Source organism: Oratosquilla oratoria, chromosome 15, assembly GCF_046742065.1.
Source record: "Oratosquilla oratoria isolate Oo_2021 chromosome 15, ASM4674206v1, whole genome shotgun sequence".
Taxonomy (NCBI): domain Eukaryota; kingdom Metazoa; phylum Arthropoda; class Malacostraca; order Stomatopoda; family Squillidae; genus Oratosquilla; species Oratosquilla oratoria.
In genome coordinates this window covers 15,351,653-15,379,329 of record NC_134791.1, presented here as the reverse complement: position 1 = coordinate 15,379,329, position 27,677 = coordinate 15,351,653, and the positions used below count along the sequence as shown (strand labels likewise).

Here is a 27,677-nt window from a genome sequence, read left to right as displayed (position 1 = left end):
ATATATATGAGAGCAGGTAAGGCACCTGGGTTAGATGGGTGTCATGCGGAGTGTCTAAAAAAGGGAGGTACAGCGATGATGGTCTGGCTGGTGAGGTTCTTTAATGTTTGTTTAAAAGAGGGTAGAGTGCTGGAGGACTGGAGGAGTGCATATGTTGTTCCACTGTCCAAAGGAAAATGGGACAAGTGTGAGTGTAGTGGTTTCAGAGGGATCAGTTTGTGAGTGTAGTACGGAAGGCTTATGGGAGGGTTTTGATTGAGAGGATTAGGTGAGGAACAGTGTAGGTTTAGGACAGGTAGGGGTTGTGTGGATCAGATTTTAATGGTAAAGGAGATATATGATAAAGCCTAAGGGAAGGGTAAGGATGTCTTTTAGGCCTTTGTGAATTTGGAAAAGGCTTGTGACAGGGTAGATGGGAGGGCACTGTGGGGGGGTGTTACAGATGTGTAGGATGGGGGGAAGGCTGTTGAGAGCAGTTAAGTATTTGTGGGGGCAGTGGAGCCTATGTTGGAATCAGAAATGGAGAGAGTGAGTGGTTTGAGGTGGAGGTGGAACTTTGCCAGGGGTGTGTTGTGTCGTCTTGCCTGTTCAATTTGTACATGGGTGGGGTGGTGTGAGAGATGGGCATAAGGGTGGTGGGCTGGGGACTGGAGATGGTTAAAGGAAATGGAGAAAAGTGGGAGATAAGCCAGTTGTTGTTTGCTGATGATATTGTGCTTATGGCAGAATCAGAGGAGGAATTAAGGAAGTTAGTGACAGTTTGGGAAGGTGTGTGAAAGGAAGATGAAGATGTGGGCAAAAGTAAGGCAATGAGATGTACAAGGGGAGAATGTGGCAGCAAATTGGAAGTGAGTATTAAAGGAGAGAGACTGGAGGAAGTGGATAGTTTTAGATACTTGGGTGCGAATGTGGCAGGAAAGGGAAGATTGGAAGTGAAGGTAGAATGTAGATTGAGAGAAATCCTCCAGACAGTCTTGACTGGCGGGGAGCAAATACTAATGGTTTGCTTAAGTAAGTTTTGTAATACATTTGCATGAGTTTGTATGCACAAGGTGGGGGTGTTGATAGGCTCTGAAGATGGGTGACGGAGAGACGATTCTTCTTCACTTTCACCTTACAGGCATGTGCCGTTAGTCCCATGGGTGGCTATGTCATTCTATGCTTCATATGCATTAACACACCACAAAATTCAATACTTTTTTCAGTGACTATACCTTATATCTACAAAACATTTATTTTTAATATAATTCTTACCCCAGCATTGACCACATTGCACAAGACTTTGGCCTCTTTGTGATCTTTAACCTTGGGTGCTGTCTTCTCCACAAAGGTCAAGGCTTCATTGGGATCTTTGTACTGTGTAGAGACTTCAGCGACAATTTCCATGAGGGACAAAGGGTTGATTCTGCAACAATAAACTTACATTATACACATTTTCTGAATATTGTAACCAATTAAGTTTTATTACCATCTATTTTACAAAATCGAAAGAGAACACCCCAAAATCACTACCCGTGAATGCAACTTGCTCAATCAAACTATGTAATGGTGACTTTCAACCACAACGACTTCTTTTCAGCTTATCCATTCTTATCCTTATAAAACGTAACCCCTTCGATACGATGACGCCTACATAGGCACCATGAGGAGCAAGTGGGTAAGCGAGGATGCCGATGTCGGCATCTTAATTATATTTATTGTAGTTGTACCTGCGTGACCCCCATACTCTGTAAACTGGTTATATCATATTTTCTAAGGTTATCAAATTTCACGGGTGAGAGAGAGAACGAGCAATACAGCGGTGACTTTATTTTTTATAATGCGAGTATTATGACGCAACATCACACGTCTGGCAGCTAACGCTGCCCGCGAGATTTTGGCCCGGAGTGAAGGGGTTAATATGGGACAACGGTAAAACGAGAGGACACGAGAAGAAACTAAAAAAATATAGTTACAGAAGAAATTTAAAAAGGAACGGCTTCCCACACAGAGTGATTGATACATGGAATAAATTAGACAACGAAACAGTGTGTGCAAACACTATACTGTACAAGATTTTAAGAAAAAACTTGATGCTGAGAGATACAAAGACTAGTCACCATGAGCATTGCTCCCTTCCTGTATGATACGACTAGGTAAATACACACAGCAAACCAGACCCCAAATTTATCCTCTTCCATATGATGATGCATACGTAAGCATCACGAGGCGTGAGTGGGTATATGAGGATACACGAGTGACTCCCGAATTCTGTGAACTGGTTTGATTACGTTTTCTGTGTTTATTATTACTCAGAGTAGAGGAGAACGAGTAATACAGCAGTGACTTCACATTTCATAATGCGAGTAGTGTGATGCATGGTACATTAGGCATCCAATGTTGCACACAAGAATTTGACTTGTATTGAAGAGGTTAAAATTCCTCATATTTCAAATATCTAAAACAAAAACACTTGTCCGTCTTAGGAGTAATTTCTCTGTTGGATTGATGGTTGGAGTATATCATCCAGTATCATGAAAACCCATTTTGTGATATACAGTATGCGCATTTTCTATTGTGTGGATATTGGGGGTGGGTTACTGTTGATGTTTGAGTAGTACATTACTTTTATGTTGTATTTTACGGGATGACAGCTATGCTCGTGGTGACCCATTTTTGTATCTCTCCACATCCAGTTTATTCTTAAAATCGTGTATAGTTTTGGCACTCGCTGTTTCTCAGTTTAGTTTGTTCCAGACATCAATCACTCTATGTGGGAAGCTATTCTTTTTCAGGTCTTCTGTAACTGTCCTTCTTTAGCTTCTTTTCATGAAAGTCCTCTCGTTTCTCTTCTGTCTCATTTTAATAAGTCGCATGGTAAGCTGTGTTTGTGATGTATTGTGAGAGGTAGGTGAAAATAATGACAAAGTTCACAAATCATGGGTCTGGTCCAGATAAGGCAGCAGTCCCTAGGGGTTACACCCACAGATGGACATAATGGTACAGAATTTTTGAAGATGGGCATTAGAGAAGGTTCTCTAAGAGATTCATCTCGTAAGGCCATCACCTACAGAAATGGGGCATACTAATTAATGCCTGGCAGCGACCAGCAACGCCCGGTAGTGACCAGCGATTTCCTAGGGCACCTGGGCATTGTGTAAGTGTGTAACCTATCCTAAACATTTTCCAACAACCGGACATAAACAATGATGGCAGCACCGCCACAGTTCAGGTGCTAAATTCAGCAAAAGATTTTCCAATTTGAGCGTAATTTCTAAATTCAACCATTTTTTTTCGTGAATTCACTAGTAGAGGAATCATTCATATGATATGAACTACTGGAACGGAAAAAACAGGCTTACACAATGTCCGGGCACCATAGGAAATCGCTGGTCACTACCGGGCGTTATCTAGTAGGACCTACAGAAACTCATCACTAATTCAATAGTATACTTTTGTGTACAAGTTCCATTTAGTGTTGTGTTCTTTGACTGCACTATAATCTGTAACAGCATGTAATGTTATGATGAAAGTTGTTTCTTGCATTAATGTTATGTGTATGGAATTTCTGTTTACAGAGAAGTGCACCTATGTATGCTTATTTCAATACACTCATGTTTATCTATAGAATGTTTACTCTTATGTTGAGGTGTTTTTGGCCAAGGGCAGGTCCAGTCAGTCACTCCACGGCTCAAGCATCCTTCAGGTCCAATTTGTTTGTAATGTGTTGGTAAATGACACATTATTAGTGGAACCAAGAGAGGCACTCGATGTAATGGAAAGAACAGTGTGCCTGTGTGACAGGTTTTGTGGGAAAAAAAAAATAATAAATAATAATAATAAATAAATAAAATAAAAATAAATACATATATATATAACAATAAAATGATTGATAAATGAATTACCTTTCTACATGCTCACATCTGCTAAAGACAATCATATTTCTTCTGTGGAAATGTGCCCTACATGTACAAAAATAAATACTTCCCTTTCCATATTTTTTTTTGAGGAATAGACTCACTTGTTTTCCAATTCTGAGACAACATTGTTGTATAGGTCCAGAAGTTCAGTTCCAGTCTGCAGTGCTGACTCTTTCACCAACTTCTGTAATGCCACAGTTAACTGATGCCACAATCTGTAAATTTAAGATATGTATTCAATTAGTAAACAGCACATGAAATCTAAACTTTTCCTTCTGCCACAGAAGTGGTTTCCTTTATCTAAATAAAATCACTTGACAGTAATTAGAATAAATAACTGGTCTGCCTCCTAGGTTATAATCCTGGCCCCCATTATCATTAACCACCTTTGGTATGATGATGCTCACATACACATCATGAGTCGTGAGTGGGTACACATGGATGCCAGCGTCAGCATCTTGATTATATATATATACACTTTTTGTAGTTATAAATAAGTTACCACCGGATTCTGTGAGCTGGTTTGATCACATTTTCTGTATTTATTACTAAGGAGAATGAATAATACAGGACCGACTTTATATTTTATGCGAGTAGCATGATGAATCGCACATATGACAGCTGATGCTGCGTGCGAGAATTTGACTTACAGTACTGAAGTGGTTAAAAGCAGAGATTTGGTGAGGCAGTGCTTGCTTTGACCTCTTGCCATCTGATTGATTGATTTATGAAATTTTTGGCTTGAAGGCCAAGTGCTGGAGCCAGTAGGCCATTCAGCGCACTTGCCATCTGGGAGACATCCCAGATATGTTTCTTAAGGTAAAGTCTGTGGTTGTAAATGGGGTTGAAGTACTCAAATAAACATTGGACGAGTTATATTCTGTTTCAGAGTTGTTATTTTCCCTCCAGAGGCAACCTAAGACTCAAATGTGAAAAGATAAACATCTTACAGGTAAGCCACTTGTTTATGATCTTTACTTACTGAGATAAACTGGAGAAAGAATAGGAAAACATGATTCCTACACATTTATTTCACCTATTTATGAAAGATTTGTTATGGTATACATGGGGGACTAATTACCGACAACTATTGTAAACTTTATTGATATTCATTGTTTTTAGTTAATATTGACATAAATTATATGTATCATATTTGCGTCATAACTATCAGGAAAAGACAGTTACACTTTGTAGGACATGTCATGAGAAAACAACAATTAGAACATACATGCCTATCAGGAAAAATAGAAGGAAAGAGGGCAAGAGGAAGAGCATGCATAAAATATGTAGACAGCTTAAGGACGTCTGTAGGAGAAGAAATAACAAATGCCATCTTGTTAAGAAGAGCCATGTGCAGACAGGAATGGAGCTCCATGGTGGCAAATGTCAATACAGCACCCGAGTAAGGTAAGAGTATCATATTCATTCACATCTGTAAACTTTCAAGCCTTTAGCCATATCATTATAGAGATAACAAAGATAGATGATAATGACACTTCAACTCGGAGCTTCAAAGAAGCTACAAGATGCCATGTTTGTTGTGAAAAATGAACCAACGAAAGTCTGAGGAAAGACCTGTCTTCAATGAGAATTTGTGAAGTTTCATCTCGCACTAACCTAACGTAAACTCGGTCATGGTAATAGCTGACAAGATCAGTCACCACCCGACAACAGTCAGTTTCTGGCATGTTTTAGCCTACTGTTGGCTTTGACCATGAGGCACACAACCTAACAAACTGCTGTGCGAGTGGGTGAGACGAACATTCATAAATACCCCTGAATGTTAAGTAATAGTAGTCCTACTAAGTAGGACTAAGATTAAATAGTTTTTAAATATGAGTACATTTACCAATATGACCAACAACTGGAACTATGCGGCAATTCTGTTAAAATGTTTAATTCATATCACACCCTCAGAATGTGAGGGGAATTAAACATTTTAACAGAATGATTCTGGTTCATTTCCATCTTAAAAACTGCTTCCTACTTTGGTCCTTGCATAATCTATAGACTATACCCAATCATACATAAAGTGGAGAAATAAATGCCTGGGAATCATATTTCCCTGTTTGTTCTCAAATTATCCCCCTTTTCCCTTTAAGTATAGATCACAAACTAAAACTTGTAAGTTGGCAGACATTTTTTCACAATGGGTCCCAGGAGGGAAAACATAAACATAACTCGGAAACTGAATAAAACTAATCCAATGTTTTCTTGAAGATAACTTTAATCATTCTGGGTAATCAACCCATTTACACTCACAGACTTGACACCATAAAACGTCTCCAGGATCTTTCCGAGATGTCTCCCAGGCCAGATGTTCCCATCTGAACAAACACCCAAGTATCATTTATTCATTAGTATGTTATTCTTAAGCCATCCTTAACAAATACTGTTAAAGGGTTATTATCTCTTGTAAATCATCAGCAATTACTTTTACTTTACTGATAAATCTATAAGATACTAACTCTAAGGATACCCCTCTAATTAGACTCAAGAAAGACCTAAACAAGAACCAGATGCCTGAGAATGGTATACTATCCATTTACTAGAAGAATAGAAAACTGAATTTACACATGTATCAAATTAACACAGTATATTAATTTCATTACCAATGAAATAAAACTTTAAAATCTGAGGAAAAACAATCGTACCTGCGATGAATTTCACTCGTGAGACATTTCAAACTGACTCAATACTTACTTTTTGCTATAAAAATCTTCAAGTTCTCCAAATTTCTTTGCTAACTCTGCATTCGTAGAGTCCTTTTTCGATGTTAAATAATTTTCTACTTTGCTATTCATTTTGTTTACGCGTTTCACAACGAATTTCCTGTGACTGTCACTACACTAGCCTACCGGAATGAGTTGAGTGTTTTGAGTCAAGAACATAAATAAAAGCATCGTTTAATATAAAGTTGAAAATAATTAACAGAAATCATCAATGACATGAAATTACTTTAAAAATAATTATTTTAGAATATAAGAAGAAATATTCTGTGTGAAAAAAGTAATCTTGACACTTTGAAAATTGCTTCATCTTGCCTCCCTACGGAATTGTCCCTACAGAAAAGTCCTCCCCTTACACACAAAATCTAAAGTACTCGATGGAGGAACTTGTATTTTCTAATTTTCTCTACTTATTCATTTATCTATTAGTATATTTATTTATCCATCTATTTATAAATTTATTTTACGTATACGTTCATTTATTTATTCATTTATTTATTCATGTCTTTATTTATTCATTTTTCTATTTACTTATACATTTATTTGCTTATTCATTTATATATTCATTTATGTGTCCATGCATTTATCTACTTGTTTATGTATTTACTCATTTATTCTTTTATTTATGTATTTATATGTTTACCTTTTTATTATTAATATTTTATTAATTTATATATTTCTCTATATTCTTATTTATTTCATGATTTATATGTTTACTTATTCATCTATTTATAAATATTCATCAATTATTTTTTTTATTCATTTGTTTATCTATCTAGTATCTGCATATTCATCTATTTTTCTATTTATTGATTTCTTTATTATTCATTTAACATCTTGGAGGGATCAGTCTAGGCCGAAAGGATGCCATTAAGAGCAGTTAATGTATATATATATATGTATATATATATATATATATATATATATATATATATATATATATATATATATATATATATATATATATATATATATATATATATATATATATACATATATATATATATACATATATATACATATATATATATATACATATATATGCAAGAGGGGACGGGGCTCAGGTCAACACGCCCGGCACGCATGCTCGCATCTTGGTGGCTCAGGTCACATGACCGGCGTTGCATGGGCCTTGGTGATTTTTGTCCACCGCTAATGTTGATGGTAACATTTTATTTATGGTAAAAGAAGAAATACAGTCTGGTGACCATTGACCATGGGAAATGTTGTAATTTGGGAAATTATTTATTAAGGAGGATTCTACTATTTTTCTTCTGAAACTACATTTGGATTTATAAATTATTTCAGCATCGTCCCAATTTATTCGGTGGTTTTTATTGGCGACGTGCTGAAATACTGCGGAATTTTCCTGTCCGTATTTAACAGAGTTCTTGTGCTCCTTAACCCTGGTATTGAGATCTCGACCCGTCTGTCCCCAATATACATCATTGCAATCTAAACAAGGTAATTTATAAACTCCAGGAGTTGCATTACTCTTGGATCTATGATGTATATTGACAACTTTACTGAACAAATTATTGGGATAATGGAAGATAAAATTTACCTTTTCCTTTGGTAACATGTGAGACAATTCATGGATTGATTTGTTAAAAGGCAATTTTATGCATCTATTATCCCAATTATGATACATGGAATGGGAATCTGTTTTGTGAAAACTAATTTTGGCCTTGCTAAGAGCTTTTTGTAAAAACCACGGCGGGTATCCTAATTTTGTTAGTTGATTTTTCACTGAATTTAGTTCCAAATCTAAGTATTGGGAGCTACAAATTCTCAAAACCCGTAAGAATAGGCCTGTTAGCGTTCCCAAACTATTAAAGTAATATAGGTGCCGGTATAGTATGTGGCCTACGAAATTTTTCTTTGGTATAGTATGTGGCCTACCGGACTTTTATTTCGGTATGAACTTGTCTCTTAAGTTTTTTTATGCAATCCATGACCGTCGCGCAGAGGATTCGAACCACCGCCTATAGACCCAAGAGAGTCCACAGCACCCGCCTTTAACCACTCGACCACAGACGATCTAAAAGTGTACTTAAGCTTTAATAGTTTGGGAGCGCTAACCGCGGCGGCCAAACTAAAGCGGAACGCACCGAGAATCGCACCGAGGAACGCGCCCAGCTCTGGGAGTCTGGAAGTGTTTGTGAGAAGAGAACAATGAGAGAAAATATGAGTCAAAGAAAGGTGATAAGATGTACAAGGGAAGAAGGTGGCAGGGAGTTGAAAGTAAGCTTGAAAGGAGAGGCTGGATGAAGGAAAATGCTTTCGGTATTTAGGGTCCCAGGTAGAAGGGAATGAAGAAGTTGGGTTGGAAGGAAATTATGGGGATAAGTAAGCAAGGAAATGTCTGAGGGAGAATGATAAATGTTCTGAGAAATAGTTGTCTGGAGATGAACGCATAAAGGAGATTGTACGAAGGGTCAATGTGCCCACAGCACTGTAAGTCGTGGACTTGTATTTTAAGGTAGACAAATAGGAGGAACCTGAATGTATTTGAGGGGAAATGTTTAAGAAATATGGTGGCCATTGCGAGGATAGATAGAGTGAGGTTGGTTGGCTGTTATGGACTGTAATTTGCCAGCGCTACTAATGCTATCTTATATTTCCGGTTTAGTTAGTCAACAGTATTTATGATTTAGTTAATAATAATGTTTTCTAAAGGATGTTGCGGAGAGATGATAGACACTGGTATTTTGTTGCTCAGGGTTTCGTGTAGAGCCGGTGCCTATTGAGTGCATAGATAACAGTGTAGGTAGTTATTGCGGGGTGTTATATGTAATTTTGGCAATGGAGCAGTATGTGTGATATTGCATGGTGAAGTTTACTTTTGCAAATTGGAGTTTCAATTATGTAATGAAGTGCATTATTTAGTCTGACATGTTGTTTTGGGCCGTGTTCCATTGGATATTGGCCTAGGTTTTGTTAGTTTGATTGTGTGTTACTTGGGATTGGATATGCATTCATTCATTCCTGTTGGGACACTGGGAATCCTAGAAGTCTTGCATATGGTTTAGTGTTAATGTATGTGGTTAGTCTTGTGATGGGATGGATATGAGTATATGCATCTAATGTTAAGGTTGCAGTGGATATTGTGGATAATGGAGATTCTTCCTTGTTTTCTGAGAGGGGAAATGGTTGGTTTGTGTTTCTGGGATGTGGAGTTCCCTGGTGTAGTAAGGCTGATGTACCCCATTATGTCATTCATAGTTCCTTTTTAGAGAGTTAAGTCGCCTCTTGGAGTTGTAGCTCTTGGAGTGGATATGGGGAGTAGGGGAGTAGGTAAATGGGTTTGTGGGTGAGAGTTGTGACTGATTAAGTTAGTGGTATGTACAGGAGATTTTTGTATATTTCTTTTAATGGGAGGACTGTAGTTGTACGGGTAGGTACAAGACGGTGTTGAATGGATTTGTAATTGAAGGTTTTGGAGGACTAGAGGAAGTTGAAAGTTGAAGTTGAGGGTCTTGTACTTCAAATGGTTCTAGTGACACTTGTGAAAGGTTTGTAGTGGTTTGTGCAGGCGGTTCTTGGAATTTGTAGAGATTTTGGAGGACTAGAAGGAGTTGAGGATTGTACTTGAGGTTCTTGTACTTCAAATTGTTCTAGTGACACTGGTGAAATGTATGTAGTGGTTTGTGCAGGCGGTTCTTGGAATATGTAGTTGAAGATTTTGGAGGACTAGAGGGAGTTGAGGATTTTACTTGAGGTTCTTGCACCTCAGATGGTTCTAGCGACACCGTTGAGGGGTATGTAGTGGTTTGTGCAGGGGATTTTTGTTCTATGTAGATGGTCTCTCTTGGTGTAGTTGAGGGTCTTGTACTTCAAAAGGTTCTAGTGACATTTGTGAAAGGTATGTAGTGGTTTGTGCAGGGGATTTTTGTTCTATGTAGATGGTCTCTCTTGGTGTAGTTGAGGGTCTTGTACTTCAAAATGTTCTAGTGACACTTGTGAAAGGTATGTAGTGGTTTGTGCAGGGGATTTTTGTTCTATGTAGATGGTCTCTCTTGGTGTAGTTGAGGGTCTTGTACTTCAAAATGTTCTAGTGACACTTGTGAAAGGTATGTAGTGGTTTGTGCAGGGGATTTTTGTTCTATGTAGATGGTCTCTCTTGGTGTAGTTGAGGGTCTTGTACTTCAAAAGGTTCTAGTGACACTTGTGAAAGGTGTGTAATGGTTTGTGCAGGGGATTTTTGTTCTATGTAGATGGTCTCTCTTGGTGTAGTTGAGGGTCTTGTACTTCAAAATGTTCTAGTGACACTTGTGAAAGGTATGTAGTGGTTTGTGCAGGGGATTTTTGTTCTATGTAGATGGTCTCTCTTGGTGTAGTTGAGGGTCTTGTACTTCAAAATGTTCTAGTGACACTTGTGAAAGGTATGTAGTGGTTTGTGCAGGGGATTTTTGTTCTATGTAGATGGTCTCTCTTGGCGTAGTTGAGGGTCTTGTACTTCAAAATGTTCTAGTGACACTTGTGAAAGGTATGTAGTGGTTTGTGCAGGGGATTTTTGTTCTATGTAGATGGTCTCTCTTGGCGTAGTTGAGGGTCTTGTACTTCAAAATGTTCTAGTGACACTTGTGAAAGGTATGTAGTGGTTTGTGCAGGGGATTTTTGTTCTATGTAGATGGTCTCTCTTGGTGTAGTTGAGGGTCTTGTACTTCAAAAGGTTCTAGTGACACTTGTGAAAGATATGTAGTGGTTTGTGCAGGGGATTTTTGTTCTATGTAGATGGTCTCTCTTGGTGTAGTTGAGGGTCTTGTACTTCAAAATGTTCTAGTGACACTTGTGAAAGGTATGTAGTGGTTTGTGCAGGGGATTTTTGTTCTATGTAGATGGTCTCTCTTGGTGTAGTTGAGGGTCTTGTACTTCAAAATGTTCTAGTGACACTTGTGAAAGATATGTAGTGGTTTGTGCAGGGGATTTTTGTTCTATGTAGATGGTCTCTCTTGGTGTAGTTGAGGGTCTTGTACTTCAAAAGGTTCTAGTGACACTTGTGAAAGGTATGTAGTGGTTTGTGCAGGGGATTTTTGTTCTATGTAGATGGTCTCTCTTGGCGTAGTTGAGGGTCTTGTACTTCAAAAGGTTCTAGTGACACTTGTGAAAGGTATGTAGTGGTTTGTGCAGGGGATTTTTGTTCTATGTAGATGGTCTCTCTTGGCGTAGTTGAGGGTCTTGTACTTCAAAATGTTCTAGTGACACTTGTGAAAGGTATGTAGTGGTTTGTGCAGGGGATTTTTGTTCTATGTAGATGGTCTCTCTTGGTGTAGTTGCTTTAGTAGAACTATTGGGGTAAAGGGTTGTCTGATGAATTGTAGCGCTTCTACGTATATGACTCCTAGTCTGATCATCCTGGATTAAACTCGTTTTCGGACTTCTCTGGAACTGATGTGTTTCTGGGTTTCTGATACAGAGGATTTCCTTTTCATATTTCCAGGTGTATGGTGTTTGTTTGCTGTGCACATGCGCACATATCCAAAATAAGAACTGCACGCTACGTGAAGAGAGCACTGTCGCTCACGCAGTGCCGATCCTGTTATACAAATGTGGAGAAAGAAGAGACAGCAATAGTATAAGTGCCTTAGTATTCTTTAATGATTAGAAATTTTACCTTAACACAAATGAATTTGTGTGGATTTGGTCTGTTGTGTTACTCCCATTGCAGTCCTTTGAATTTTGACTGCATCTAACCATAAAGTAAATACTCCACAACAGGCATCGTACTATAGGTATTCTTTCATTATTCAGAAATATACACAAGCAATGTTTAGGATAAAGTAAAAGATCCCCGTTGTTGGCCACGAAATGAAACGTGCACGTTTAATTCCATGTCACAGAACAAAATGTGCATTATATATAAAAGAAAAAAAAATCATTGGATGAGTCCATTCTTGTCCAATCATTTGACTTTCCAGGCGAGGAGCAAGGAGACGAGGAGGAGGAGGTAGGGAGACCGGGCTACTTGGTGTGTGCTGCTGTTGCAGAGTTCTGTATTACAGTAACACGTCTCTAAGTGTCCTTTCCTTTTACACACCCGCGTGGCTCCTGCTGGCATAGCGTACAACCCACAAGTGCTTGCCATCCAGTAATCTGTAGAGATGGTGTTATTGATTTACTGTTAGATTCTCCTCAGAATTAATCCTGATAATTACTAAGTTAGGATATCATAAGTTAGACATTTAAGGTCCTAGATAACGTGCAAAGCATGCATAGAAATTTCGATCCTACTGTGCATCTTCCATGGCCGAATTATCCTATATGCCATATGCGCCATAGCGAAGGACCCTAAACACTAAGGGGCTCCACAAACTTGATAGACCCGACCCACATTATGATTAATGGGAATCCCGGAAATCTGTATGAGTATCATTAATTCATTCTGGTGTTTCAATAAAACATCAAATTCTTCAGATCTTGAATATAAGAACATAAGAATCATTATTTCGTCCACATTTGGAATATGCTGTTTCTGTATGGTCACCAAATCTCATTAAAGACATTTACAGATTGGAAAAAGTACAACGGCAAGCCACAAAACTGATTCCGAATATGAAAAATAAATCATACGAAAATCGACTAAAATATATGAACCTGTTCTCCCTAAAAAAGCGTAGACTCAAAGGTGACTTGATACAGGCCTTCTTATGGGGATTGACAACATCAAAAGTGACAAAAATTTTACACTGAATGATAATCCGACAAGAAATAATGGTCTCAAACTGTCAGGAAATATATTTAATTTGGAAGTGGGGAGAAACAACTTCGCCAACCGTGTAGTTAATGAATGGAATAAACTTCCTGCAGAGGCAGTGCAATACAGTTCAGTTCGAAGCTTTAAGATTAGTTTAGATAAAATCTAAGCAAGATGCTGTAATGATTCATTTATTTCATATTATTTGCTAATTTGTTTGTTATTATTTGTCCGTTTGTGGATGGGGATGACAGGTGTTAATGGACATGGAGCTGCCTAGTGTAGGCCTTGTGGTCTCTTGCAGTCTCCTTCATTCTTATGTTCTTATATTATGGATCAAAAGCTATCCTGTCGGCATGCTGCGCCTTTGTAATCCTTTGAATGATGGTGACTGCAATAGACCATAAGGCCTACACTAGGCAGTTCCATGTCAGTTCATTCAAGGGAAAGGGTTGGAGTAAGGCCCATTATAAGCTTAATCCGGCCCTGGTATCTTCTTTTCAAAAAACAGAAATGACAGTGCAAACCAGTTTTGTTGAACTTAATCACAATTAAGCTGTTTACTATTCAAACATCTAAATGAGCCGATTAGCCCGAAATGTATTAATGAACCATTCTAAACCTTCTGTTCCAGAGACTGAAAAATGAAGTTAAGAATATAGTTTGCAGATCTCGCATACAGTATGCATAAGCGGCCTGATCGTCATGTCGATCGAAACACAATTCTGGAATTTTCCATGACTAAGGCGCGTCATGTTGCCAGAAAGGAAGACGAAATCATGATGAAGAAGATAATTCAGGTATTACCTGAGGGAAAAAAAAAACTTGCTAGACCACGTAAGAGGTGGATGATAATGTTAAAGATCATTTAGAATTTATAAACACTGAGGTAGGCTTTGGTATACAGGACGAACGGCAGCGGAGACATCTGATGGCAACAACAAAGAACCACATAGTCTACAACCACGGAAGTGCATAAGTGTGAATAAAATTTTCCACACATTTGAGGACCGTCATCATTCTGAAAAAATTAACCCTGAAATACAGAAAGGATAGCAAGGTCTCCTAAAACCTATTCAAGTCAGCTTTTTACAAACCTTAGCACAGCGTTTCCCAACCTTTTCCGACCATAGGTTGTCATATCTAAGCAGTCCATACTCTTGTTATTAGAAGGATAAAAGAAAGTAAAATGTACTGCTTAATGATTTATTGTCTTGATTCCTTAGAACTGAAACAAATTGTAGAAGAAATAAGAACATCATAGAAAAAATAAAAAGCATGGGAAAAGATAAATATGCACAACTGGGTAATCAATTATACATAAATCAATGTGATTTTTGTGTGCATTACATCCCAGCACCCACTATAATTTACATCAGCACCCCAGGTTGGGAAACGCTGCCTTATATTAGCACCTTCAGGTAATACGAGAGGACACGTCAATACATACCGTTGGATATGGTCATGCACACGGTGTAGGTGGAGTCTGAGGGGCAGACGACTTGGTAAAGGTTATCCATACTCAGGTTAGAGCAAAGTCCAAAATGGTTATAAGCTCTGTCTTCATATGTCCTGGATATGTTAGCCCTTATGTCTACAGCTTCGTACCGGCTGAGCATGTCCCCCTTCATATCAGGGAAACAAACAAAACAGATGAGGGATAGTCCTGTGAAAGAAACAATATGTAAGTAGATCGATATAACAGAGAGGAATAATCTTCTATGGAACATGAAAAGTACAAAGCAAGGGGTTAGCAATATGTGGCTTATACTTTATGATATTATTCACTGTTGTATCGTTAGTTTTAAGAACATAAGAATAAAGGAGACTGCAAGAGACAAAGAAAGAAAGAGAGAGAGAGAGAGAGAGAGAGAGAGAGAGAGAGAGAGAGAGAGAGAGAGAGAGAGAGAGAGAGAGAGAGAGAGAGAGAGAGAGAGAGAGAGAGAGAGAGAGAGAGAGAGACTGCGGGCTATAACCGTGTTGTGACTGTCCTGAGGTGCCCCATCTAAGGCCAACACTACACCTCTTTGCACTCTGATTCTCTTGGTTCAGATGCATAGTTGCCTGATTTGAATCTTCGAATAAGGTATGTCTTGAGCCGTGCAGCTACCGCCTGGGTCGATATTACATATTCCTTGGTTGTCTCTCCACCCGAAAAAAAAAAAAAGGTTAGTGTGGTAGTATCCAGACTGTTTCGCATTTATTTGTACGGCGATAATTCTCTGGAACTCGGCACTTGTGTGCCAATTGGGGACAGACTTTTTTCAGTAGCTTCTACGTCATGAACACTTTGTTTAGGTTACACTGCGCGTGTCCTGAGATCATCACAGCACTTGGGTTCACTCGACCACAACACTCATATCGATCACAGTACTCGTCATTTATTTGAAATGTCCACGGCACTCATTACACTTCGCTAGATGATTAACACTATGTTAAGACCCAGATTTAGTCTTAGAGGTGGGAGAGGAGGGCATTTCTCAACATAAAAATGAAATTGCATTGGAAATACAAATATGAGCTGTATGAACGATAAACCCAATTTCTTTGGAAAAAAAAATTCAGGTTCTAAAGAATACTTATGGTATAACTTTTCTATATTATTGATTGTAAGAATAACTTTACACATTATCACATACAATAAATTCACACTAATCACCAAAAGGGCGTTGACATCTTTATATCTTCTGATCCACCCGCAACCCAATATTCCTATGTGTACAAACATTTTAATAATATTAGCAAAACTATAACAATGTTTATGTGTCATATGTGTACTGACTGGTGTTACTCATGATTGTCTCTGGTCCCCTTAACCCCCTACGTATGTTGTCTGTGTGACTTAGTGTAGAATAACAATCTGATGAGGACCACAATGGAAATAAGCGTACATGCTTTTTGTGTTATCCTCGGCAATGTGAATTTATTATTCCGAACTATGTGTTCTTGTCATTATTTACACTTCATGTACATTGATTCATTGCCAAATAAAGTCTCTCTATCTATCTATCTATCTATCCTAAAGTTATTAACTTTTTATAAAGGAAGTCTAGGTTCTGAGGCCATTGGCCCACTTGTCTTCTTATAAGTCCGATCTTATCTACACTGAGTACAACCAAACTGACTCAAAGGATAACAAAGGAGGAACATGTCGACAGGAGACCTTTTGGTCCATAACTAGGTCGGATAAAAATAATAATGATGATAAATAAATAAACAAATAAACAAATAAATAAAATTATAATGATATAAATAATAATAGATAAAGCAAGTAAATAAAAAGTAGGTAAATCTAAATAATAAACAAACAGGATTAGTAGCCGCTGTTTTTGTGGAAAACAGTTCGGAAACACGTGTCGACGCCAATTGAGACTTCATACAGTTTGCTTAAAAGTGGCAGTCTGCCGACAAGATTGACTAGATAAACACCATATGAGGACGGAGCCTTTATTTGTACGACGTTTCGCTTATTACAGCTTTTTCAAGTACAAGTTGAGATACAAATGCTTGAGATTAAATAAGGGGAAAGGAGGGAACGGGGAGAGAAAATAAAAGGGGGGGGAAGGAAGAGGAGGAGGAGGAGGAGGAGGAGGGTGGGGGGATGGACACTGGGAAAGGATGAGAATGCCGGCCCAAACGTCCGTGAGCGAAATGTCCACAAAGGGTGATTTAAGTATTTAATATTTTGCTGGCCATGGGTATTAGGGGAATAATGTGAGGAGATATGTTAAACATGCCCCTGTTTTGTTCAATAGTGTTCGTTCCTTGAATGATTGCTGCTTCTAAACACTTCCTGCGGATTTTGTCTGGTTCCCGCATCAGCAGCTCTGCATTCTTCCAGTCCATAAGATGGTTTTCCTTGTTTCTATGTGTCACACATGCATTGGTGGTGACATCATGCCTGACGTCGTAACGGTGTTCACGTATTCGTGTATTCAGGTCACGTGACGTTTCTCCGATGTAAACTTTATCACATCCTGAACACGGAATACGATAAACACCGGCTTTGGTGCTCGGTGTCTGGTTGTTGTGTGTTTCCGTCTTCGTGATGTCTTTTATTGTTCTGCTTGTCTGACACACTATTTCCAAGTTGGTGGTTCTTAAAAGACGTGTCAGGTTGGTGGCAACGTCGCCGGTTGGCAACACGAGACGTCTAGTTGTGCTGTCCTGCTGCCTACGGCTTTCCCGAATCTTAGCGGCCTGCTGTTTGCAATTATCTAAAAGAAACTCTGGAAATTTTAGTGTTAAAAAGGTCTCTTTAATAAACCTGCACTCTTCTTCTAAGTATGTTGCACTACATATCCTAAATGCCCTAAGGAAAAAACCTATTACTACTCCTCTCTTGGTCCTTATATCATGGTGGGAGTAGAAATGAATTAAATCATTTTTGTTGGTAGGCTTTCTATACACTTTGAATTCAAATTGGTTACCGTACTTAAAGATGTGTGTGTCCAGGAAAGGAAGAGAATCGTGGATTTCTTCCTCTAGGGAAAACTGAATGGTGGGCTCCACTTCGTTTAAGGCCGTCTGCAAGCGCTGAAGATTGAAACGCCTGGGTGTGACGAGTAAGATATCGTCCACATATCGCAGCCAGGTCACATGCTCGGGAACGATGTTGGCAAAGGGTCCTGTTTCTAGAAATTCCATGAATAAATTAGCCAGGACTGCACTTAATGGAGAGCCCATGGCCATGCCAAATTTCTGGTGGAAGAAACTGTCCTGGAATTTAAAATAATTAAATTCAACACAAAGTTTGATCAAATCGACAAAATGGTTGGGGGGCAGGGGGAAGTCGATTTTCTCCTTCTCGATTCTATCACTAATTCATTTCTACTCCCACCATGATATAAGGACCAAGAGAGGAGTAGTAATAGGTTTTTTCCTTAGGGCATTTAGGATATGTAGTGCAATATACTTAGAAGAAGAGTGCAGGTTTATTAAAGAGACCTTTTTAACACTAAAATTTCCAGAGTTTCTTTTAGATAATTGCAAACAGCAGGCCGCTAAGATTCGGGAAAGCCGTAGGCAGCAGGACAGCACAACTAGACGTCTCGTGTTGCCAACCGGCGACGTTGCCACCAACCTGACACGTCTTTTAAGAACCACCAACTTGGAAATAGTGTGTCAGACAAGCAGAACAATAAAAGACATCACGAAGACGGAAACACACAACAACCAGACACCGAGCACCAAAGCCGGTGTTTATCGTATTCCGTGTTCAGGATGTGATAAAGTTTACATCGGAGAAACGTCACGTGACCTGAATACACGAATACGTGAACACCGTTACGACGTCAGGCATGATGTCACCACCAATGCATGTGTGACACATAGAAACAAGGAAAACCATCTTATGGACTGGAAGAATGCAGAGCTGCTGATGCGGGAACCAGACAAAATCCGCAGGAAGTGTTTAGAAGCAGCAATCATTCAAGGAACGAACACTATTGAACAAAACAGGGGCATGTTTAACATATCTCCTCACATTATTCCCCTAATACCCATGGCCAGCAAAATATTAAATACTTAAATCACCCTTTGTGGACATTTCGCTCACGGACGTTTGGGCCGGCATTCTCATCCTTTCCCAGTGTCCATCCCCCCACCCTCCTCCTCCTCCTCCTCCTCCTCCTCCTCCTCTTCCTTCCCCCCCCATTTTCTCTCCCCGTTCCCTCCTTTCCCCTTATTTAATCTCAAGCATTTGTATCTCAACTTGTACTTGAAAAAGCTGTAATAAGCGAAACGTCGTACAAATAAAGGCTCCGTCCTCATATGGTGTTTATCTATTCATACAGTTTCTTTTCTCTAAAGCAGTGGTTCTTAACCTTTTTTGGCAGCGACCCAAAATTTTGCACAAATCAAGCATCGCGACCCAAGCCTACATAGATATTGTCGGTTTTACATTGAAATTTCAAAACACTTCAAATAAATTTTCTGCTTTGGAGTTTTTATTTAATCATGGTCTGCTTAGAATCCTAAAACTAGGCATCATGTATTTTAATTATTACAGTATATAATTATAATATATTTGTAGTGGGAAAATAATTATTTTCTGCAAACCCTTAGCGACCCAATAAAATGGCTTGGCGACCCAAATTTGGGTCGCGACCCAGGGGTTAAGAACCACTGCTCTAAAGTCTAAAGTCTTGGCAGCGGCCGCTTTGAAGCACTTAAGGATCACTAGAAACTGAACCTGTATACATCGATGTCTATTGTTTTAGTAGTCAAGACCTTTATTAAATGGAACAAACAATTTGGCAAACTATGTGCAATGAACGCACTTCGTTTCTACATGGCTGATCACGTAATTCAACAAGGAATAAAAAAAATAGAAATAAAAAAAACGCGCTCAACTACGTCAAGCATTAAAACACTGAGATCTACTTCTCGGTGGGTAGTACGAAGGAGCTTCAAAAAGCTCGTGGAAAAAGCCCATAACTAAAAATTATATGGAAGGAATTTGATTTTATGGCACCTGGACATTCTTGTACCCACGTGTTATAGTAAGTTCAAATATGAACCCATAAATGCAGGTAATGATGTATCGCCGCCAGTTGGAAATCTGACACCATTTAAGCAACATTGAATCCTCCAATATCGAGGCCAGAGGAGAATTTGCCGGTTGACTTCCTCGAAAACAAGAAAACAATTACATCTACTTATTATGAATGCGTTTTGAGAAAAATGTCCAAAAAAGTATCGGGAAAAAAACCCCTGGAAACCGGCATCAACGCGTCCTCTTCACCACGACAATGCACGCGCTCACGGTGCTCGGCAGACAGGAGCTGTGTTACGTGAATTTCGATGGGAAATCATCCGACATCCCCCTTACAGCACCGATTTAGCCCCATTCGACTTCTTTTTGTTTCCAAACTTAGAAAAATAATGTAGAAATAGCTGCTCTAACATGGTTCAGATCACATGATCCTCAGTTTTACTCAGACGGACTTAAAGGGTGGTATCAGCGGTTGCAGAAGTGTATTGACCTTAATGGAGCATATGTTGAAAAATAAACATCATAACTGATTTTTTTTTTTTATACTGTCCTTTTTCCACGAACTTTTTGAAGCCCCCTTGTATTTCGTTATGGATCTTCGGGATTTCGATCTCCAAGAAAAGGTCCTTCCTCTAACAGGTGTCATGGGAGAATGTGATTCTCCCACGTACCTTGACCCAAGTTGACCTTAAGGTCGGTTTGTGATCGATAAAGTTTATGAAGAGAAGACTTGTTGTGGCAGACAGTAGTTCCCCTTATTTATTTATTTATTTATTCATCTATATATATATATATATATATATATATATATATATATATATATATATATATTTATATATATATATATATATATATATATATATATATATATATATATATGTGTGTGTGTGTGTGTGTGTGTGTGTTTATTTACTTACTGATTTATTTGTCATTATTTTTTTCGCATCCAACCTAGTTATGGACCAAAAGGTCTCCTGTCGGCATGCTCCGCCTTTGTAATCCTTTGTAATATTGACGCCTTTCGTGGCTAAAGAATTGTGCGTGTGTTCCTTTCCTCTTCTACTCATAGGTAGGGAGAAATGACCGATAATAGCTTTGTTCAATTAGAGTCAACAGATTTGTTGCTCGCTGAGGGGACGTTGGATATATCGAAAATGGCTCCTGTGTGATTTCTGTCAATATTTAATCTACTTATCCTTTTAATACTTAGTGTGACCGTATCGAAGCTACAAATCGTCCAAACGCATTTCGCGATAATTGTGTTTGTCACGCGAGTGACAAAAGCAATTAAGTTATTTGCTGAGGAAGAATGTTAATGGAGGTTCTGTGCTCTTGTTTAAATTGGATTTCATTAAGTCTGTACACCCAGATTCATATCCCAATGTTGGATAGTAAATCAAACAAAGGATTGCAAAGGCGGAGCATGTTGACAGAAGACCTTTTGGTCCATATCAAGGTCGGATACGAAAAAATTATGATAATGATAAATAAATAAATAAACGAATAAATGAATAAATAAATAAATAAAAATTATAACAAAGTAAACAATAACAAATAAAACAAATGCATAGGCATAGTTAAATAATAAACAAATAATAATAGATTCACATATAACTAATAATAAATGATAATCAAGCAAATAATAATAAACAAAGAGACAAATGATAACAAAACAAATAAACAAATAATATCAAATAAACGACAGTCATGAATAAAATAAATGACTTACAACCGAGAGCCAGAATTTCATTTTACAACATGATTACTATCCGCATTGCACGAGGAAATAGGAATATTTAAGCTTCCGAGAATAAGATTATTTAGCTCAATCAAAGTTTTGTATAATTTCGGCATCTGACGCCTGTGTCGGATGTCGTCGTTAGAAGACTCAGGTTCAAATCTGGGCAGGACCAAGAAATAATAAATAAATAAACAGATTTAAGTGAAATAAGAAAACAAATTTGTGCATTCGTAGTAATCCGAATTGGTTTCTGATGTCATAAGGGGCGCTCCATTTTACAAGCTGAAAGCTAAATGAATAGATAACTGAATAAATAGATAAATGAATAAATAATAAATGAAAAAATATATAAAATAATAAATGAAAAAATATATAAAATAATAATGAAATAAAAGAATAAAATAAATAGATTAATAAATGAAAATAGATAAATGAAAGAATAGATAAAGGAATAGAAGAGTAAAGGAATAAAAAATAAATGAGTCAATAAATAAATGAATGAATAAGTAAATAAATGAATTAATAAATAAAACAATTAAATAAACAAATAAATAAAAACAATAAATAAACAAATATATAAGTCAATAGATAAATAAATCAATCAATAGATAAACAAATAAATGAATAAATAGAGAGACAAATAGATAAAACTCTATACTTAGAATATTCAAAACGTGACAATATATGACCGTTACTCTCCTGATTTTAATTTGGAGTTGTACATAATCATCTCATGCTTGCGCGCAGAAAATAAATAAATAAATAGTTAAATGAATAAATAAACAAATAAATAAGTAAATAAATAAATAAATAAATAAATAAATAAATAAATAAATAGATAAATAAATAAATAAATAAATAAGTAATAAATAAATAAACAAATAAAAAATAAATAACAAATAAATAACTAGATAAATAAATAAGTAAATGGATAAATAAATAAACAAATAAATAAATGAATAAATAAATAAAATTGCCGTTTATAAACAAACGTCGTGCCACACAGCGGATGAAAATGTCAACTGTGAATTTTTAAATGGAATTCTTCATTTCCATGTAGTGAGCACTGAAACTATCGGTTATCTTAAGAAAAAGTTAGACAACTTTATGGATGGGGATGATAGATGGTAATGGACATGGAACTGCCTAGTGTAGGCCTCATGGTCTTTTGAAGTCTCCTCCATCTTTATGTTCTTATGTTCATATTTGTTTTGATCACTGGAGAAACTAAATTTCTTAAATGTTTAAGTAATTCATCATTCTTTAGACGTTTTTCAAAAACTCGCCTGTGGCAATCTCCTCTCAGTTCGCCCGTCACTCTTAATAGAAGTTTTCTATTTTTTACTTGAAGCCATGAAACGTGCTTGGTAATGATAAAAAAAAGTATCTATCTTTAGTCTATGGAAGGAGAATTGAGAGTTTCTTTTTCCGTGTATGCTACGTTGATGGTTGACTCTCATAAGAACATAAGATCTTAAGAATGAAGGAGACTGCAAGAGACCATAAGGCCTACACTAGGCAGCTCCGTATCCATCACCACCTGTCATCCCCATCCATAAAGTTGTCTAATCGTTTCTTAAAACAACTGATAGTTTCAGTGCTTACTACATGGTTACTAAGTCTATTCCATTCGTCGACCACCCTATTAGTAAACCAATTCTTGCCTATTTCCTTCTTAGATCTAAATTTGTCCAGTTGAAAACCATTATTGCGAGTCCTGCCCTGTTGTTTTAATATGTTAACCTTGTTTGCATCACCCTTGTTAAAGCCTTTGATCCACTTGAACACCTCTATTAGATCATCCCGCACTGCATCCTCAGGCCGAACAGTAACGAAAATCATGACGCTTGTGTGACGTTGACCTTGGGATTTGATGAAACTCCACAAAAGATAATCATCAAATCAATATCGCCTGCGAATGTGGCTGGACGAAGGGATACAAAATCCCAGGCAATTGGGTGATACTGACATAAATTAGAAATTAATTGAAAATTGCCGAGCACTCTTCTCGTTATCATAAAACCGAAAGAAAATATACTGATGCTCAGATTTAAACTCAAAATTTTCTCATCAATGTAGTCACGTTGTTGCAACTACTGCAGATTCTTTGAACAAAAATCTGTCCGTAGCAATTTTATTTATTTCGTATTGTTCTGCGGTGTGAATAAATTCCTCACTATCTTCATCAGATGACTATCAGTACTAAGATTACATTCATATTTTTGTTTCGACAAAACACAAAAATATTGTAGTATTCTTAAACAAAATCTTGTCTTTTCATGATCCAAGCAGTGGTAGGAGAACCATTCATACCAGAAGTGTTCAGATGGTGGTGGAAAGGGTTTTAGTGGTATATGAGGTCCTTTGATTCAGCTACCCTGCACATAAAAGAAGTAAATAGATACATACATGCATATATATATATATATATATATATATATATATATATATATATATATATATATACATATATATGTATATATATATATATATATATATATATATATATATATATATATACATTTATCAACCACAATTCACTTTAATTCTAAGCCATCAACATCAGGAAACTCGAGGAGGCATACATGCAAAAATTGAAGCTTTTCAATTTCTGCATATATATATATATATATATATATATATATATATATATATATATATATATATATATTTATATACAGTATATGAGAAAAGTGGAAAGGGAAAGCCACGGATCTGGATCTGATTCTTGAGTTGTATTTCGGACTAGTTTTGCTCTTAGGTTCTACAGAAGCCGGTCGGTCAGGAATAAATCTCAAGAATCAGAATGAGATCCAAACCCATGGCTTTCCCTTTCCACCTTTCTCAATCTGTCACAATGTCTCAACATGTATATGTATATATATATATATATATATATATATATATATATATATATATATATATTTATATGCATATGTATATATATATATATATATATAAACACACACACAAACACACACATATATATATATATGTATATATATATATATGTACACACACACACACACACACGCACACACACACACACACACACACACACACACGCACAGACACACAGACATATATATATATATATATATATATATATATATATATATATATATATATATATATATACATACAAGACCACCCGTGACCCGTTGGGTCAAATAAATTTTTAAATGATACGTTGTTCATAAAATGATAAATAAAATCTTTATTAAGACAATGCCCTATTCAGTAGACGAAGGTAGTGACTTGATTAGTTATAAGAAGTGAAATGCAGAAGATTGTGACGTCATGTCGTCGTTGCATGTAACACTATGCATCATATGATTTATACGGTTCGTAATATTCTAATAAACTCATTATGCCTCATAGGTACTAATTCAGGAGTTGGCTATATTTTTAGATACTGAATATGAAAATTCTAGATATTAATGGTCAGAAAATAATTGAAAAATTGGTAATTAAAAAAATGGCAAATTGGAAAATTAGCAGTCGTGACGTCACGCGCTCAGCGCTGGGATTCCTTGGGACCCACATAGCGGATGTCGTGACGTGCATGTCTCTTCTTCTGATTGGCTGGTCCTCAGTCGTGACGTCATATCTCTTCTTCTGATCTCTTCTTATGATTGGCTGGTCCTCTGTTGTGACGTCATATCTCTACTTCTTCAGTAGACGGTTTCAAGCAAGATAACAAACAAGACGATCAGAATTTTATAAGTATATAGATAAATATATATATGTATGTTGGCTTAAATAAAACTTTAAATTATCCGTTGTTATAAGAAGTGAAATGCAGAAGATTGTGACGTCATGTCGTCGTTGCTTGGAACATTACGCATCATATGATGTCGTGACGTCATGCCTCTTCTTCTGATTGGCTGATCCTCAGTCGTGAATTCATGTCTCTTCTGATTTGCTGGTCCTCAGTCGTGACGTCATATCTCTTCTTCTGATTGGGTGGTAGACGGTTTCAAGCAAGATAACAAACAAGATGATCAGAATTTTGTAAGTATATAGATATATATATATATATATATATATATATATATGTATGTATATATCTATATCTATATATATACACTGAGACTACACAAAACCAGTTGTGAGATGGGTTGTCAATAATCAGTTTCTATTCTTTCTCGAAGTATACTATCCCAGTCAAGCTTATTCAGATGAAAGATCCCCTATCGAAATTGTAGTCAGCCCTTCAAGTGATGTTTATAATTTTTGCATTTATTCTGGTGATTTGTTTGATTCTAGTACCCTCCACCCCCACGCCCACCCCCGGGGAATGAGAGGGTAAAAAAAAAAAAAAAAAAAAAAAAAAAATCGAAATGGCATCACGTGACCTTATCCAGTCGAGAGAGCCTTCTTGCCCTCAATGCGTGGAACTGATTATCCAATTTCGAAAAGTCACTGAATATTGTAGTAAGTCAAAAAGTTTGATGAAAGTACATAGACTAATTCGGGAAACGCGTTAAAAGCCATTTATTATTTTGCACGATACGACGTGTCAACGATAGTGCATGTACAAACACACACACACACACACACACACACACACACACACACACACACACACACACACACACACACACACACACACACACACACATACATGTACACACACGCACACACACACACATACATGTACACACACGCACAAACACACAAACACACACACACACACATATACACACACGCACACACAAACACACTCATACATACACATACACACATGCACGCGCATGCACACACATATTGGAGAAGTATTTTGATAAGGAATATAAAAAAATCATATGAAATTGGGTAATATATAGGAGTATTTATATGGCATCTCCTGGAATGTAGGAGAGAATTCCTGAAGGAGAGAAATTAATGAGAAAAATGGTGGAGAATATGTAGTCTGTTTGTAGGGAAGTGTTTGGTGGAGTTCCACAGGGCTCAATGTTAGCATCTGTATTTTTTTGTTTAATATACGTTGACAACATGATGAATAGAACAAAAAGTAACACTGTCTATTTGAACATAATGTCTAAACCATGAGGAGAAACAGAAATTAATTTCAATGCATTAGTATGTAAACTATTGGAAACTGGTAAAAACAGAAAGAAGAGAATGACCAAAATGATACAAGGTATTAGAAATTCACCACACCAATACCGGGGCATCTTACATTCTCTGGAAAGACAGAAAGTGCGGAGTGACCTAAAATAGATGTATTCAAATAGGTCAAGGGTTTTAACAAGGGTATGGATAAATTTAGTTTGAAGAAGGAATTAGACAATAACTGGTTTACCAACAGAATGGTTAACGAATGGAATAGACTTAGTAACCATGTAGTGAACGCTGAAAAAATAGGTTGTTTTAAGAAAAGATTAGATTTATGGATAAGGATGACAGATGATAAGGGACATGAAAGTACTTAGTGTAGGCCTAATGGCCCCTTGCAGTCTCTTCCATTCTTTTGTTTTTAAATAAGAAAGTAGAGTCGCTCAACTATAAATTAGGAAATAGAAAAATACATAATCGATGGGGGAGACTGCAAGAGACCATAAGGCCTACACTAGGCAGTTCCACGTCCATTACCACCTATCCATAAAGTTGTCTAACCATTTCTTAGAACAAGAAACGGTTAGACAACTTGGTAATAAGCAAATCGTGGCTTGAAAAATATATTAAGAATATTGCAGAAGAGTTATATGAATTGTTGACAAATGTGAAATCGCCATTTCACTCAATGGGCGAATTGGGCGGAGAGACAATAAGAGAGAGAGAGAGAGAGAGAGAGAGAGAGAGAGAGAGAGAGAGAGAGAGAGAGAGAGAGAGAGAGAGAGAGAGAGAGAGAGAGAGAGAGAGGACAAGAACCTTATTCGCCTAGACTTGGATATGGAAGAGTGGAATGGTTCTTACACTAAATGAAGAATATAAGTAAAGAACACAAAGAGCAGCAACCAGAATGGTCAATAGAAAAGAGATGAAAGAGGAGTGACAGGGTAGATGTGTTGAGACAAATGGAAGCAGTGGAACAAAAGAGATGAAAGAGGAGTGACAGGGTAGATGTGTTGAGACAAATGGAAGCAGTGGAACAAAATAACAAGGAAAA

At 37.1% G+C, this 27,677-nt stretch overlaps 2 protein-coding genes across 2 annotated transcripts in view; both read right to left on the bottom strand.

Annotated features, from left to right (window-relative positions):
* Rpn9 (regulatory particle non-ATPase 9) overlaps positions 1-6,788 on the bottom strand; it is a 28,586-nt gene extending 21,798 nt beyond the window's left edge. Inside the window, exons 1-3 of the mRNA XM_076198588.1 lie at positions 6,603-6,788; positions 4,001-4,114; positions 1,255-1,405 (exon numbers count right to left, since the gene is read on the bottom strand). Coding sequence (XP_076054703.1) covers positions 1,255-1,405; positions 4,001-4,114; positions 6,603-6,703 — 366 coding nt within the window. The 5' untranslated portion in view covers positions 6,704-6,788. The remainder of the gene's footprint in view (positions 1-1,254; positions 1,406-4,000; positions 4,115-6,602) is intronic.
* A 5,609-nt stretch (positions 6,789-12,397) lies between these two features.
* Positions 12,398-27,677, bottom strand: part of LOC143033001 (uncharacterized) — a 23,854-nt gene continuing 8,574 nt past the window's right edge. Inside the window, exons 2-3 of the mRNA XM_076198197.1 lie at positions 14,776-14,991; positions 12,398-12,724 (exon numbers count right to left, since the gene is read on the bottom strand). Coding sequence (XP_076054312.1) covers positions 12,534-12,724; positions 14,776-14,991 — 407 coding nt within the window. The 3' untranslated portion in view covers positions 12,398-12,533. The remainder of the gene's footprint in view (positions 12,725-14,775; positions 14,992-27,677) is intronic.